Here is a 17,664-nt window from a genome sequence, read left to right as displayed (position 1 = left end):
AGACAATACATCAGTAAACCTTGTATTTCCGCATAATTCTGTCGCCACTATCTATGCGCCACTATCTATGCACCACTATCTATGCACCACTATCTATGCGTCAGCATGCCTTATGGGCCATTCTTTGGAGATACAGACTTCCCCCTCAGGGCAGCACGTCCTTCTTCTGGGGAACAACCAGGGGCTCTTAGATGCAGAGCAGGCACCTGGAGCGAAACTGGCCGCAAGCCATTTTCCTTTTTTACGCTCAGTACCGCAGCGTCAGGAGTGCATACCAAGAGAGAGACAAGCAGTTCTCCGGAAAGCAGAAAGCTGAATAAGCTTACAGCTTGGGGGCCACCACAGTTGTCTGTTTTCTTATTGTTGAGTTTTAAGAGTTCTTTGTATATTTTGGATAACAGTCCATTATTGGATATGTCTTTTGCAAATATTTTCTTCCAGCCTGTGGCTTATCTTCTCATTCTCCTGGCAGGATTTTTTGTAGGGCAGAACTTTTTAATTTTAACGAAGTCCAGCTTATCGATTCTGTATTTCATGGATCATGCTGTTGGTGTTGTATCTAAAAAGTCATCACCATACTCAAGGTCATCTAGGTTTTCCAGAAGTTTCATAGTTTTACATTTTACATTTAGGTCTGTGATTCATTCTGAGTTAATTTTTGTGAAGGGTTTAAAGTCTATATCTAGATTCTTTTTTTTCTTTCTTTATTTCTTTTTTTTTTTTTTTTTGCATGTGAATATCCAGTTGTTCCAGCACCATTTGTTGAAGAGACTGTCTCTGCTCCATTGTACTGCCTTTGCTCCTTTGTCAAATATCAGTTGACTATATTTATGCGGGTCTATTTCTGGGTTCTATATTTCTGTTCCATTGATCTACTTGTCTATTCTTTCACCAGTACCACTGTCCTGATTACTGTAGCTTTATAGTAACTCTTGAAGTGGGTAGTATCAATCCTCCAACTTTATTCTTCTCCTTCAATATTGTGTTGGTGATTCTGGGTCTTTTGCCTCTCCATTTAAACTTTATAATCAGTGTGTCAGTATCTACAAAATAACTTGCTGACATTTTGATCAAGATTGCATTGAATCTATAGATCAAGTTGGGAAGACCTGACATATCAACAATATTGAGTCTTCCTATCCATGAATATGGAATATCTCTCCATTTATTTAGTTCTTCTTTGATTTTATTCATCAGAGTTTTGTAGTTTTCCTCATATAGGTCTTGTACATATTTTGTTAGATTTATACCTAAGTAGTTCATATTTTGGATGCTAATGTAAATGGTATTGTGTTTTTAATTTCAAATTCCACCTGTTCATTGCTGGTATATAGGAAAGCAATTGACTTTTGTATATTAACCTTGTATTCGGCAACCTTGCTGTAATCACTTACTAGTTCCAGGAGTTTTTATGTCGATTCTTTCAGATTTTCTACGTAGACAATCATGCTGTCTGTGAACAAAGACAGTTTTATTTCTTTCTTCTCAATCTCTATACCTTTTATTTCCTTTTATTGTTTTATTGCATTAGCTAGAACTTTCGGTATGATGTTAAAAGGGGTGGTAAGAAGGAAAATTCTTGCTTTGTATCTGATCTTGGTGGGAAAGCTTCAAGTTTCTCACTGTTAAGTATGATGTTAGCTGTAAGTTTTTTGTAGATATTCTTTATCAAGTTGAGGAAGCTCTCCTCTATTCCTACTTTACTGAGAGTTTATATGATGAATAAGTGTTGGATTTTGTTGAATGCTTTTTCTGCACCTGTTGATATGATCATGTGGTTTTTCTTTTCTAGCCTGTTGATGTGATGCATTACATTAGTTGACTTTTGAAAGTTGAAACAGCATTGAATAACTGGATAAATCCCATTTCATCATGGTGTGTAATTCTTTTTATACATTGTTGGATTTGAAGCTTCTACCCTAAAGTTACACAGACCAGTTTTGCTCACATTTCACTGGCCAAACAAGTTACATGACCACACTGAACTTCATAAGTGAGGGAAATGTGAATATATTTAGACAGCCCTAATGTCTACTGTAATTGTGACCTCTACTTGTAACTCACTTACTACTTCATAATAGCTGTGACAAAACTGTTGGAATGAATGGATTTGTGTTAAACTCTGAAACAATTTTGGAAATCAACTGTTAAATTTCTATTTATTTTAATTGTTAATGCCAATCCTGGATTAGCCCAAAAGAAATTGTCAGGTATTTGTCTGTATTTTGTTTAGACTTTTTGAGATTTGAATTATGTTTATTATAGTAAGAAGCCCTGACAAACATAAATATAAGTGCACAAGCTTTTGTACACAACTACAGTAATCTACTCATGAGTGTCCCCATATTGAGGTCTTGCAGGACCGAATAGGTAAATCAACCTCTTCATGTCCATATGTAATATCTGCTGATGGGAAGTCATTTTTCAGAATCTACCAACCTGTCTTCAACCTGTTTCCATAAATCATTTCCCATATTAACATCAAGAAAATCTTGACTCTAAAGTAAGTCTGTCTGCAAAAGGGGATGAGACTTTCCAGGTGAGAGCAAGCAGGAATGGGTTCTGTGCACCCAAGATTTGGAAAGAGGTCGCCCTGACATTAAGTTAGGCATTTAACTGTGAGTCTCATCTTGGGGCTTAGGAGAGTTTTCCAATCAGTAGCAGAGAGGACTTTTTGATTTTTGTTGTCAAGTCACTCAAAGGGTTTCCTGGTTTTCAGCATTGTTAGGGGAAACTGACACTTTGGTTGTTTATTTACTCAAGTGGCTTTCTTTGAATTTAGAGGGTGCCAAGCAAATGAGTCATCAGACTAAGCAGAGCAGAATAACAAGGACACCTCCTGTGTTGCTTTATGCTTGTGATCTTTTGTAATTCAAGAACTTGATTTTTACCTACAGGCACCTTCTCCAAATATACTTTGGCTTAAAATACCACACCAGAATGAGTGGTTTAAGAACTCTGCAACAACATAATCTGGGCCTTAGTTTTGTAGTTTGCTACCTGAGTATTTTTAAACATCTTTATACACACACACATATCATATATATAAATATATGATATGTATGTAGTGTACATATGTATATATACTTTCTAAAATATATACTTTTTCTTATCATGGCTGTTGAGTTCTTACAGATAATTTCAGTTGTTCTACTCCTGTGGTCACAACAGGTTATTTTGATAGATCTCCCATTAAAACAATAATCTAAAGAATTACCTGTTGTTGCTTGACAATTATCACAAATTTTTACCAGCTTAAAACAACACCCATTTATTAGTTCACAGTTCTGTAGGACACATGTCTGGCATGCCATGACTGGGATCCTGCTTAGGGTATTGCATGGCTGAAATCAGGGTGTAGGCTGGGCTGAGTTCTTGTCCAGAGGCTCTGGGGGAAAGTCAGCTTCCAGGATCATTCAGGCTGTTGGCAGAATCCAGTTTTTTGCTGCCTGTCAGCTAGGCATTGCTGAAGGCTGCTCTCAGGTCCTTCCCACATGGTCCCCTCCATCTTCAAGCCAGGAAAGGTACACCAAATCCTTCTTGTGTTTCAGATCTCCCTGACTGACTTTTCTGGAACCAGCCAGAGAAAGCGCTCTGCTTTTAAAGTTTTCATGTGGATGTGTTAGGCCCACCGAGATAATCTTTCTATCTTTAGGTCAACTGGTTAGTAACCTTAATTATGTTTGCAAAATCCCTTTTGCCGTGTAAAGTAACATAGTCATGGGGGCCATCTTAGAATTCTGCCTACTATACTTTATATAGGCATTCTCTGTTATATAGATTCAGTTTTTAGGTTGAATAACATGACAGCATTCAAAACATTAAATGTGAATCACCATAATGAATTATATTTAGGTTAAATTACTTTTATTGTGAATGTGATGCAAAGGATTTGTGGTGTTGAAAAAGACATACTTTAAAATAGATAGCTAGTGGGAAGCAGCCGCATAGCACAGGGAGATCAGCTTGGTGCTTTGTGACCACCTAGAGGGGTGGGATAGGGAGGGTGGGAGGGAGACGCAAGAGGGAGGGGATATGGGGATGTATGTATATGTAGAGCTGCTCACTTTGTTATAAAGCAGAAACTAACACACCATTGTAAAGCAATTGTACTCCAATAAAGATGTTAAAAAAAAATACATACTTTTTAAATAAGTCTATAAATACATCAAAGTACATTTAAAAGACATATTTTTAAAAGCTATTATAGATGTTCAGCATATGCCTAGAATTCTTTGATTCCATCAGATGACAGAGGGTAGCCTTATCTCCTCAATATATGCTATTAATCATGGTCTTGGTCATACATTAATGACACAAACTCATAGACTTTAGAGCTAAAAGAGATCAGAGATCATCTGGCACCCTCCCCCTCCTTTGTTTTTTTTTTCATAAATGAGGAACCTGAAACTCAGAGAGAGATATGACTCAGAGAAGGCCATAGAGCCAGCTAGTCAGTGGTAAAGATTGGCCTAGAATACATGTTTTCTGATTTCCTTTCTGGTAAAAATAATAATAACAGTACCATTAATTGAAGATTTTCTATATAGCAGGCACTATCCTAAGCACTTTAAATATATTATTTTCCTTAACCGTCACAAAAATTATATCAGGTAGGCATTACTATTATCATTGCCATTTCACAGTTTGAGAAAGCTGAGTCACAGAGAAGGTAACTTGCTTCATGTCACCCAGCTAGTACATGATAGAGTAGGGATTCTGAGAGAAACAGTTGGACACTGGGGCCTGACCTCTTCACTGTTCTCTGCTCTTTCCACCCCACCAGCTGCTTCTAGCAGGGCCTTCCACATGTACTCATCGAGTTAGCTTAGTATCATCTCCATAGACAGCTGTCCAAGCTACCCATTGGTTATATTCTGACGACAAAATAGTGAATAGCAGAGAACTTGGAGTCAGGGAACTGTGTATAAACTCTGGTTCTGTCATTTTCTGTTTGGCTTCAGGGAATTGTGTAACCCGCTGGGGCCCTTGGATACTGGATCTGTAAAATGGGGATTAGAGTTGTTCTAAAGAGGACACATGTAAAAAGCAATCTGTAAACAAAAGGATTACATGCTCATTGTATTGTTATTCTTTGCCAAATGGTGACTAGTTCTCATCACCCTAAAATAGCAGATTTTCAAGTCACTTTTGCTGTGATAAGAGTCAGGCATTAAATGAAAACCAGTAGATTTTTGACACTGCAAAGGCCATGTCCTGAGACCTTTAGGAAGTCATGTTTTCTGTACTTATCCTCATTCTACATTTTCAAACGTCACTGAAGTTGTATATCTCACTTGGTGGTGGTTTTTCATTCTTCATAGGCCTTCTTCACAGGAAGTGAACGGTAAAGCTACGCGGAGAGGCCAGGACTCAGCCATTGGCCCGGCTCCCTCACACCAGCCCAGCACCTTTCATGATTCCAGTTCACACCTGGACAAAATTTTACTACTTTTTTCTTTAATTAATTTTTTTTGGAGTATAGTTGATTTACAATGTTGTGTTAGTTTCTGCTGTACAGCAAAGTGAATCAGTTATACATATACATGTATCCACTCTTTTTTAGATTTCTTTTCCCATATAGGTCATTACAGAGTACTGAGTAGAGTACCCTGTGCTATACAGTAGGTCCTTATTAGTTATCTATTTTATACATAGTGGTGTCTATATGTCATTCCCAATCTCCCGATTTATCCCTCCCCCACCCTTTCTCCCCTGGTAACCATAAGTTTGTTTTCCACACCAGTGACTCTATTTCTGTCTTGTAACTAAGTTCATTTGTACCATTTTTTTAGATTCCACATATAAGCAATATCATATGATATTTGTTTTTCTCTGTCTGACTTACTTCATTCAGTTTAATGTGGCCGTTTGGGGATCACTCTCAAACAAAATCATAAATATTGAATGTATGGCTATCAAGGTCTGCTCTTCATCCCCATCCTTTCTGTTATTGTTGTTGTTATTTCATCCTCTTTGTTTTATGTATATGTGTATTTTTTGCTATACTGTTTGAAAGTAAGTTGCAAACAATATAACATTTCATGTCTAAATACTTCAGCGTATGTATTTCCTAATGATAAGGAAATTTTTTATAATACATGCCATTATCTACCTAGGGAAATCAACAATTTTCTTATCCCATCTAATACCCAATTCATATTCATATTTTCCCTACTTGTCCTAATATTGCTTTTAGTGTTTTGCTTTTAGGGTTTCTTTTTTGTTGTTGTTTTTTTCTTGAAAAAAAAAACCAATCAAAGTATACTTATAGCATTTAATAGTTACATCCCTGTGATATTTTTAAAGCTGGAACAATTCCCCCACCTTGTCAGTTTGTTTTCATGATATTAACTTTAAGAGACTAAGTCAATTCCCTTGAACAAAATCCCATGTTCTGGGTTTGTCTGATTTTGTGTGTGTGTATCCTTTATCTTGTTATTCTATCCTATTTTTGAAAACTTAGAAGTTGGTTGCAAAGACCTGATTAGAAACAGGTTGTGTACTTTTGTCCAGAACAACTTGATAGGTGCTACAGTGATTGCCCCACTATTAGTGCTAAGTTTGCTCACTTGATTAAGATGGCCATAGCCAGGTTTCCCAGTAGTAAAGTACCTGTTTTCCTTTAACAATTAGAACTAATTTGTGGGATGATTTTTTTGGCTCATATGAATATCCTTTTATCTAATGGCATTAGCATCCATTGATGTGGCTTATTTGAATCACTTATTCCACTGGAGGTTGCCAGTTGGTAATTTTAAAATTGTCTCACTTTTTACATGTATCAACTAACCACTTCTCTGGAAGGAAGAGCCTTCCGTCATCGATGGGGGATGCTTTAGCTCCTTTCAATAGTTCATATCAGTACAACATGTTTTACTATCAATTATCTAAAATAGGCTCAGATTATGGAACTGAGTTGTAGATCAGTGATAACATATTTTATATATACTTTTTAAAGCATTTTGATGTACATTAAAGTTGGAAGTGGAGAAGAGATGAAATTTAAAGCAGTGTTTCAAAATGGTGAGCAGATATTATAAGAGGTTTGATGGAAAGGATTTCCCCAAGTCACTGTCAATATCACCAAATATTTATTGATCTAAAATGAAATTATTAATACCAGGCACTAAAAGAGCTTCCCATATCCCAAAATACTAATGATATGAATAGTCAATGTGGATAAATATTTAGACCTGACAGGAAGTAAATTAATACAAGTAATTTGAACCATCCCCCTGTTGCTCCAGCTTTAGTCATCTCTCAGCTCCACATTCCAACATGCAAGGCCTTTGATTACTGGAGCTGTTTCTTGGATCCCAATCTGCCCATTTTTCAAGCCCAGCTCAAATCCCAACTCCCTCTGTGATGCTCCTTCCTCCCTGTCCTCTGCGGATGGCACTTCGTACCTCTGTTTCATCTGTGGTACTTGACTCAGTTTCCTGTTTGGTCTTCTAATTGGCTTCCATAAGCAAACCTCCTATTCAAACTGTGGAAGATCCTTAAGAACTTGACTATCCATGACCAAAAATTTAAAAGCTCTTTTTTCACGTGGCATTGCTGGGTTTTGCATTCCTTATGAGAATCTCTCTGAAAGTTACGAACAGATGTGAAAGTGTTATCAGGCAGGGCTATCTCCTTAGTGCAGCTTTCTTTGCTTTCTAATACTGATCACCCTGCAAAAACAGGTTTTTGTGTGAAAGTTAAAGCTAGAATTGAGGATTACTCACCACCTATTCTTTGGAAATAATGTGAAGGCCTACTTCTTTGACTATGACAAAAAGAAAGAAAAAAGAAAAAGACAGGCATAAATTCATCTTCATTTAAATATTACAATGAAAACAAAGCTTATTTTACATAGCTTGAACCTTTTTGTTCCTTTTGTTACCAATTTGAACACTGTTTTAAATGGAAATAAAACAATGGTATTTTGTGCTTCTTGAAGATTTTTTAGAAAGTTTTCACCCCACTCAACAAGACATGATTTGAAATACCTTTTCTCTCTGTCTCCTTCATAAAAGCATTTTGTATTTATGCAGGTTTTTCATCTGAGGACCTCAAAGCATTGGCTGCTATTTTTTGTCACCAGATGATGACGACAAAACGATCACCCCTTTTGTTTTCTGTCCGTGCAGAAGCCGGTGGTAAAAAGCTACGGAGCACCGTGCAGAGAAGTACAGAGACGGGCTTGGCTGTGGAAATGAGGAACTGGATGACTCGACAGGCAAGCCGAGAATCTACAGACGGCAGCGTGAACAGCTACAGCTCAGAAGGAAAGTGAGTGATGCTGGCTGGGCCGTGGTCTCCGTGCCTTGCTGGAGACCTTCTCCTCTACCTCATTCTCTGTGCTTTCACCAAAGCTAACTCACATGCCCTATAGCACCATTTTAACTTTCACTGGCTGATTTGCTGTGAAGAAAACTTTTGCTTACCTGCCACTGAGAAATGTGACATATCTGGCTTTTTATATCAATGGAAATAGGTTTGGGGATAAAGTGTTTCAATTTAAGGGCAAGATGCTAAAATGTGACTGTCACAAATAGAAGTTTGCCCTACCTTGAAATAATACATAAAAGCACAGAAATAATAAGCACTTGTGCCCATGCCACATGTACGATGCTAATTTTTTAAATCTTTGCTCAAAGAGTTATTACTAAAAAATATAGAATATTGATACATACTTAGTTCCATCCAGTAACAAACAGTTCGGATAAATGTAGCAGCCAGAAAGAAATGCCACAAAGTTGGTAAGCCTTTCTTTTAGGTAGTTATCATGTAGCTTTCCCTTGACTCCACTGTGTCTGAGATATTTTTAAAGCATTTGTAAAGATTGTACAGCGCTGTCCCCAACAAATTAACAATAATTAGCAACTGCAGATCGTAGATGGGTGCGTAAAGGACATTAATAGAGGAAAGTGGGGTTTACTGACCTCATCTGTCATCACCATGGAAGCATCAGGTGCTTAGGCAACTTATGTGTAGTCAGTTCACAGATGTGAGGCCATAGGAGCAGCTAGCACAATTATATAAATACAAGAGATTTATATGGTTTCCATACATTTATAAATAAGGTTATATGGGATATTTATGGAAGCATTAAAAAGGTTTGGATTAACTGTATATTTGGGAATTAAGCTTGGGGGACAAAATAGATTTGACATTAATCAAGGAAGTCTTAAAAGAGATGGAGAATCAAGTAAAAAAGAAATGTGCAGTGAGCACTCATCACTGCAAAGCACTGTGTTAGACACTGTTAGGGATATAAAAATGTTTAAACTATGACCCCTGTGCTCCAGGTGTTTATAGTCTTATTGGAGCAATGGGATGAATACTCATAAATTCATTCAACAGATATTTCCATACCTCCTAGTGTTCTAGGCACTTTGCTATGAGTTGGGGTTATGTCATACGAGGAAGCAAAAATCAGTTGGTGGTTAGACCATAGGCTTTAGAATCATATAGGCTTAAATTCTAATCTGTTTTTTGGTGCTGTAGAAACTTGGGCAAGTTATGTGATTTTTTTAAGATTCATTTTAATTAATTGATTGAGTTTAACAAGTACTTACAATATTTCAGGCATGGTTCTAATGCTGGATATATATCAGTGAACAAATAAGGAAAAAACCCCTACCCTCATCAAACTTACAGTCTAACAGATAAGATGGACAATAAACTTGAAAAATTGTTCAAATAAAAGAAAAATTAGGAAAATATATAATATTTAATATACAATAGATTAGGTGGTATAAGTGCTAAGGAGAAAAAGGTGAGAGAAGAGATGGCAGGGGTTAAGGGTAGGGTTTTATGTAGGTTAGACAGGGAAAAGGGCACATTTGATTAAAAATCTGAAGGGAGTTAGTGAACACGTGAATGTTTGAAGGAAGAACATTTCAGGCTGAAGCAACGCTGAGGCTGGAGCTTACCTGGCATCAGTAGTGGGAATGGTGGCACTGGGGAATGAGGGCAGGAGTAGTAAAAAACTAGGAATTAAGATATGGGGGGCAGGGATGGACAGGTTGTATTGTCTTTATACATCATTGCAAGGACTTTGCTTTTACCCAGATCGAGATGTGAAACCAGTGGAGGATTGTGAGCAGAGGCCTGACATTATCTGGCTTCAGTTTTAACAGATCACTCTGATTGCTGTGGGAGTGGAGAGAAAGGTGGCAACGGGGAGATCATTCAGAAGGCTGTTGCAGCAATACAGAAAGAGAAAATGATGGCTTGGACCTGAGTGGTAGCATTAGTGAGGTCGGATTCTGGATGTATTTTGACAGTAGAGACAATAAGATTCAATAATGCATTTAATATGAATGTGAGAGAAAGAGTGTATTAGTTTGCTAGGGCTGCCGTAATAAAATACACAGAAACAGTACCACTTAAACAACAGAAATTTATTTTCTCATAGTTCTGGAGGCTAGGAATCTAAGATCAAGGTGTCAGCAAGTTTGGTTTCTCCTGAGACCTCTCTCCTTGGCTCCCAAATGGCCACCTTCTCGTGTCCTCACATGGTCTTTTCTCTCTTCATGGATACCCCTGGTGTTTCTTCTTCTTATAAGGACACCAGTCGTATTAGCTTAGGGCCCCACCTTTATGACCCATTGAACTTTAAATATCCCTTTAAAGGTTCTACGTCCAAATACAGTCATACTGAGGATTACGGCTTTAATATTCAGTCCAGAGGAAAGACAACTCCAGGGCTGAGCAACTGAAAGAATGAAGTTGCCATTTAAGACAGGAAGCCTCCGAGAAGAGCAGAGTTTGATGTTTTGTTTGTTTGGGGTTTGAGAGTCAGCTTGGGACAAGTTGAGTTTCAATTGCCTATTAGACATTCAAGCAGGTAAGGAGACAGAGCAGTTAGTTAGAATACAGGTCTGAGGCCCAAGTGAGAGGCCCAAGCTGGAGATGTCAGTCTAGGCGATATGAGCATAGATGGTGTTTAAAACCTTGAAACTGGATGAGATTGCCAAGGGAATCAGGACTTACAGAGAAGAAGTCAAAAGATGGAGCCTCCTATATTTAGTGATAAAATTAGCAAAGGAGACTGAGGAAGAATAGCCAAAGAGGAAAACCAGGAGGCTAGAGAGTCCAGGAAGCAAAGTGGAGAAAGTGTTTCAAGGAAGAAGGAGGGATCAATTGGGTCAAATGAGGCTAATATGTTCAATTAGATAAGTCTGGAGTATTAACGGTCGGATTTACCACTGTGGCTGCTAGGTAACCTTGATCAGAGAAATTTTGGTGGAGTGGAGAAAAAGTGAGGAAGAGATCAAGGAAAAACTGATTCGATTTTCAAAGGAGAATGAGAGGAAAGAAATCGAAGATGGTACATAGAGACAGCTCTACGAAGTTTCAAGGAGAGAAACGGGGTGGTAGCTGGGGAGGGAAGGAGGTTAGGAAAGGGATTTTTTTAAGGTGGAAGAAATAGCAGTGTGTTTGGGTGTTGATGGGAATGATCTGAAGACTTTCTTCATCGATAAAATGGGTTAAATAATAGAACCTCTCATAGTGCAGCTAAGAGATTCAGTATGCTAATGCCTGTCATGGAATAAGTGCTCAAAGTGTACTGAGTGCTATACATAGAAATCACAGTTCATGCCCTCCAGACAAGGAAAAGAAAGACACATAAACAGAGGCTTGCAATACAGGACGAGGGCTGCTAGAGGATAAGGAGGGAGAGCCGTGGAGGTGCAGTGGGGAGGTTGGGATCCAATTAATGTAAGTGGCAAAATAGTGGTACCAACTGCTCCTGCCACGGAAAGGGGGCTAGATGGAAACAGGAGTCGAAGGTTTAATCCTGTGTGTTATTTTACTTTTAGTCTGATTTTCCCTGGTGTCCGCTTGGCCTCTGATAGCCAATTCAGTGATTTTCTGGATGGCCTTGGCCCTGCCCAGCTAGTGGGGCGCCAGACTCTGGCCACACCTGCCATGGGTAAGAATTTGTCACGTGATTGTTTTTCTTTTAGATTATTGAAAATCACATTCTTTAATTTAATAGGATCTTTAGCAGTATTATCAGGAATGAGTAGCTTAGATTTAAACAAAAAACTTTGACTAATATTTTCCATTTTAATTTATATGCTTTTTAAAGTAAGGTATCATTGATAAATTTTTAAATATACTTGAATTTAGGAAAAGATGTAGGAAATGATGAAACAATGATAAACCAAGGTCTTTGGCACAAGCATTTCTCTCACTGTTTCTTCCTCACACGCCATTAGGTGACATTCAGGTAGGAATGATGGACAAAAAGGGACAGTTGGAGGTGGAAATCATTCGGGCCCGCGGCCTTGTTGTAAAACCAGGTTCCAAGACACTGCCAGGTAAGAACAGAAGAGATTCTTCTATTATTGGTCATAATCCACACTTTTCAATTCAGAGACTTTGTTTTTGATTAGATGCTGGAAACTTTGCTCTTAAATGATCAAGGATACTAATAAATGAGACAGTTGAGTGGTAGTTTGTGTGTTTGTCCTGAGTGAGCACCCAGTGAGGGTGGTCTGACGGGGATAAGACAAGTCGTTAGATAAGCACATATGTGGTAGAAACCACTGCAAAATAAAACCTATCACATTCATTTTGTACGACATGTACATAAGAAGTTCTTGTTAGCTGGTGTTTGTGTTATTCTTCAGTTTATCTGGAGCTTCTAAATTCTCCTTAAGAATCCTTAGAGTCCTGGAATTAGAATAAAAATAGTTACAGGCTCCCAAAGTAGCATAAGCCCATATGTGAAGGACATTCTAATTATAATATGCTTACTTCCTGTAATGTATAGAGAGGCACCATTATAAGTTTTTATTGTGATGTCACATATTTCTTACCGAAATGTCATAATCTAAGGTGCTTAGAGCCATGCGGAATGCCACAGATTCCAGATGTCTGATGCAGAGATGTAGAGAACATTAGATCTGAAATATAGAACAATTCTGAAACTTGGTTTCTCACCTCAGCACCTCCACTGACTGAATTGTAATTTTGAATCTCTAGCTTCCCTGTCCTTGCAGAAATTCCAAATTGTAATGTATGTTACCTATTGTACAGCCTTGCAGTGGTGATTAAGACACTTGTGTTCATAAACGTCTTGGCGTTTAGTCAACTGACTCTGCTAGAAGGAACACTGCAGTTTGTACACGCACGAAAATGTTTTTATGAAGAGTCTGTCAGAAAAACTTCAACCCATGGTATTCGTAATTAGTTGCCTCTTCCCGGCTAATTTGAACATATTACATCAAACCCCACCCCTGTTGTGTACCCACACCATCCATAAATAAACCCTTTTGAGTGATCAATGATTTGTGGGGATGGGTGAGTAAAACAATATAATTTCGAGCACGTTTAAGTAGATTTAAGTATTGACACATGAAAAACTGAGCGAGACATTTTCCTTGAAATTGTTAGGAACTGGAAGCATTTCTCTTTTTTTTAATGTGGTTGTTCAAATCCATATAACCAGTTGATGGCAAAATAGTAATCAACTCAGAGGCTATGTTAACATTGCCTAAAACTACCTGAATGGCTGATAGTTATCTATTGTTTAGCTAATGATTTTGACGTAATGTGGAAAGGCCAGTGATTTTTGACCGCTGGCTCTTCCAGCCTAAGATTAAGCTGTGGCAGACGTCACCCGTAAGCTGGGTGTTCCGTAACCAGAGCTCATCACTTAACTCTCCTCTGTGTTTTCTTTCCCAAGCACCATATGTAAAGGTGTATCTATTAGATAATGGAGTCTGCATAGCCAAAAAGAAAACAAAAGTGGCAAGAAAGACGCTGGAACCCCTCTACCAGCAGCTATTATCTTTTGAAGAAAGTCCCCAAGGAAAGGTTTTACAGGTATTTACTGAATTATATATTCCTTACCTAAGAAAGTGTCTTCATGGAGTCAAACTTTGTATCCAACATCTTTTCTTATCGCATCCTTTTCCATTCCTCACAGCTGAAGTTCTTGGGAAACTTCAAAGCAGTGGCCAGTGCTATAAAGCTATACACACTAGGGAACTATCGATATATTCAATATCCTGTAATAAACCATAATGGAAATGAATGTGAGAAAGGAAAAAAAAGCTATACACACTGTTGTTTCCTTTAAAGTGACTATAGACTTGTAAACCCCCATCACACATAAGCTCCCATCTTCCTTGATTGCTTATGATCTTAACACTCCTGTCAAGTTTTCCTAACGTACCTTCGGATTCTAGTAAAGACAACTATCCCAGTAATTAAATACAACTACATAACTTGATGTTTGATGTCAGTGCATTAACTGAATGTATTTTAGTTTACAGGCTTTTACATACATGATTATACTGACATTGCTCTTTTAATTTTGCCAACAGATCATAGTCTGGGGAGACTATGGCCGCATGGATCACAAATCCTTTATGGGAGTGGCCCAGATACTTTTAGATGAACTGGAGCTATCCAATATGGTGATTGGCTGGTTCAAACTTTTCCCCCCTTCCTCCCTAGTAGATCCAACCTTGGCCCCTCTGACAAGAAGAGCTTCCCAATCATCTCTGGAAAGTTCAACTGGACCTTCTTACTCTCGTTCATAGCAGCTGTAAAACTGTTGTCATAGCAACCAGCGTTACAAAAAAAAAAAAAAAAACCCCACAGGTCGCAAACCCTGGTAACACTGCATGCTTAATGTTGTGTCTTCTGAGCCTGTTTCTAGGGATACAAAGCGATCCTGTGTTCTCAGAGGAAGTTGCACACATTGTGCCCTAAAGAAGGCCCTCAGGTGAAAGAACGGAGCTATGACGAACTATCAGGTTTGGAGTTCAATAACACTCACGTTTTGGTCCAATCTGAAGCCATGGATTAATCTCAAAGAATCAGTTTCATGCAGCAAAAGCCCTTTTCAATGGCACCTTTATATTTTTATCGTTCCTTTTTCTTCATTTCTCTGACCCCAAAGTCCTGTGATGCCACAGAAATGGAGCTATCCAGCCATTAAGCCATGTTACAAGTCAAGGCATGAAGTCCTAGGAAGCATCAGGTGAAAAGCAAGAGACCAAAGACTTGGTCCAGGACAAAAAAGTCAGCCCTCCTCTGGACGGGGACGGGAGCAGCCAGTCCAACGTGACAGCGTGAACAGTGGCAGACTTCGGAGCTCCAGCAGGCATGGCACTCACTAATGCCAAGATGAGTTGGACTCTGAAAAACAAAATTCTGTGGCTACACTGTACTGAATGAAATTAAAGAAACTTTTTTTTGCATGGACACAGATTAGCTGAATACTTAAATTATTTTCTTGGGGCTGCAACTTGCAAAAAATAAAAATAAAAATCAGCCATTTTCAACAATTTATATTATTTTTAAAAATAAATTTCACTAGTGCATGGTTTTAAAAAAGGGAGAGAATGCAACAGGGTGATACAAAGACACACCATGTTTATTCTTTAAAGTAATCATAGTCTGTGTTTTGGCAGACATTAAAGAAAATACTTTATAGAAAATACTTAAAATTCTCTTTATGTGACAAATAAGTATAACATTCAATTTATTTCCATGTTAAATATGCAAATCTTACAAAGTTCAATATGTGCAAATTGTTCACATCTTTCTTCCACTATCTATCTCACTTTTCTTCTTCTCCCTCTTTTAATCTTTTATTTTCTTTCTCCCTACCAGAGTGAACATTATGCTAAAAAATTACAAGTTTTTGACCTGATACTCTCTTATACCCCATGTTTGATTCAGAGCTATAGATGCTTCTGAATCTCTGAATTTCTCAAGGGGGGAAAAAACTATTTAAGAGCTTTCTTTATTTCAAGCATGTTGAAAAGGATTTTGCAACATGACTTGGGAGTACATTAGAGTAAGTCAGCATGTATTTGATAAAGAAGATATTTGAACTTTTGCAATTTATTGTACAGTGCATGGTAATTTTATTTTCATCTTCAAAGTTTAGTTTACAGGAAAATCCCAAAATCATGTGGCCATTGTAATGTCTAATAAATTTGTTTTTAGCACCAGCATTATTCATACAGGGGTTAAAGTATTATTTCTAGAAGGTCTTAGGTTTTGTGTTTTGTTTTTTAATTAATTAAAGCAATTCCTTTAGCCAATTTCCATTTACTATGTGAATAGAAACACTGCTAACAATTTGGAGTCCTGAAACACAAGGCTGTTTATTAATTCATTTTTCTGTAGTAAAATTCAATTTTTCACAAATTATATTTCTAAAGAAATATAGCAAACATAAATTTGCAACAGATAATTTTAAAGCTCTAATTTTTAGGTGACTCAAAGAAAGTCAGTCTGCCTATTAACAGTTCTTTGATGCCATCACCGAAAGTCTACACACAAATCCCCAAAATCAAACCCCTGCCTTTGGTTTTACAGACAGTTATTACCATTGGGTGGTGCTGCAAGGTCAAATTTCTCTTAAGCTCCCCGACTTAGGAGAAAAGTCACCTAGTAATGTAATAAACCACCCATACTTCTTTGTTTCTTTCTGTGCACTTTGATAACACATTCTTATAGATGGATTTTAACTTCTTGCAACAACTTTTGAAATCCACGTACATACCATTTGTTTAAGTTAAGGCCACGCACAAAAATTGCTCTTTTGTGTTCCTTTTTAAATTCAGTGTTGACCATTCAAAACTATCATGCTTGATATGGTGCAAAAGTTAAAAATGAGTATCACTAAAAATGCCTTCTCTTTATGTGGTGCAATACGAAATACACCGAGACTGTGTCTTGACATTCTGAGACCTACGATGGACCCAGGTAAAGTTGAAAAGAACGAATAAAACTTTATTGAAATAATTTAGACACTTGTGTACCAGCAACAATTGATTTAATAGACCTATAGTGTCTATACTCTCCCTTAGAATAAACGTTTACCATTTTCCTGATACTAAGATGCAGTCACATAATCTTTTGTGCATATTCCTATATAAATTATTTCTAATTTTAATAAGAAGGACATGACTGTATGGAATATTTGTACATACCTGTCATTATGCAGTATTTATTTTAATGTTGGTGTATTTTTTTTTTTACTTTTCACGTCTGCACCTCGACTTGTGGTTTAGTCATGTAAATAGCACTATTCCAGTGACCATTGCTGCCCTGTACATAGTATGTTTTAAAAGTAAAGGGAATTCCAGTTGGAAAAAAAAAAAGGGCAGATTAGTCCTGTAATGAACACCAACTAATGTAAAACTCAAATTCATTCTCGTGATGGTATTTAACACTTTAAATAAAACATTTTCTTTGCAGACGTTGTATGCATGGCCTTCTGACTTCTTCCCACACATTCCCAAGCCTGCTACAGCTCATTCCCTGAGCCCGCACATGATTTAAAGACAATGAAATCATCTTTTCCACCTCTCCATAACAGAAGCAAACTGCTGGTCTTAGCAGATAGCCCTCAGTAGAGCACTTCTTTAAAATGCCAAAGGATTTCGGCTCACATCATTAAAACTGGTTGCTTTTAAAAAAGGTTATTGCAGATTGAGATGCTTTCTCATGAAATGACTCAGCAACTCACAGATTTAAATGAGTGAGATTTCTGAGTCAGTGTGGCCTCCACTAACAGCAGTCAAAGAGAATCACACACAGGCTCTGCCATTCCCTGGTTGGAGATGGCGAGGGTGACAGTTGGCACTATGCTATGTGTTTCCACTGATGTGTCGGTTCAACTTTGTGGGGGGT

The 17,664-nt window shown here is 37.7% G+C and overlaps 1 protein-coding gene across 16 annotated transcripts in view; it reads left to right on the top strand.

Moving 5' to 3' along the window:
• RIMS2 (regulating synaptic membrane exocytosis 2) overlaps positions 1 to 17,183 on the top strand; it is a 605,377-nt gene extending 588,194 nt beyond the window's left edge. For all 16 annotated transcript variants that reach the window (XM_057531989.1, XM_057531993.1, XM_057531987.1 and 13 more), the window contains 5 exons: positions 8,136 to 8,277; positions 11,817 to 11,929; positions 12,219 to 12,320; positions 13,691 to 13,830; positions 14,334 to 17,183. In XM_057531989.1, the coding sequence (XP_057387972.1) occupies positions 8,136 to 8,277; positions 11,817 to 11,929; positions 12,219 to 12,320; positions 13,691 to 13,830; positions 14,334 to 14,552 (716 nt within the window). In that variant the 3' untranslated portion in view covers positions 14,553 to 17,183. The remainder of the gene's footprint in view (positions 1 to 8,135; positions 8,278 to 11,816; positions 11,930 to 12,218; positions 12,321 to 13,690; positions 13,831 to 14,333) is intronic.
• Positions 17,184 to 17,664: the final 481 nt, after the last annotated feature.

This window comes from Balaenoptera acutorostrata, chromosome 17, assembly GCF_949987535.1.
Source record: "Balaenoptera acutorostrata chromosome 17, mBalAcu1.1, whole genome shotgun sequence".
NCBI lineage: Eukaryota > Metazoa > Chordata > Mammalia > Artiodactyla > Balaenopteridae > Balaenoptera > Balaenoptera acutorostrata.
This window is presented reverse-complemented; position numbering and strand designations above follow the sequence as displayed.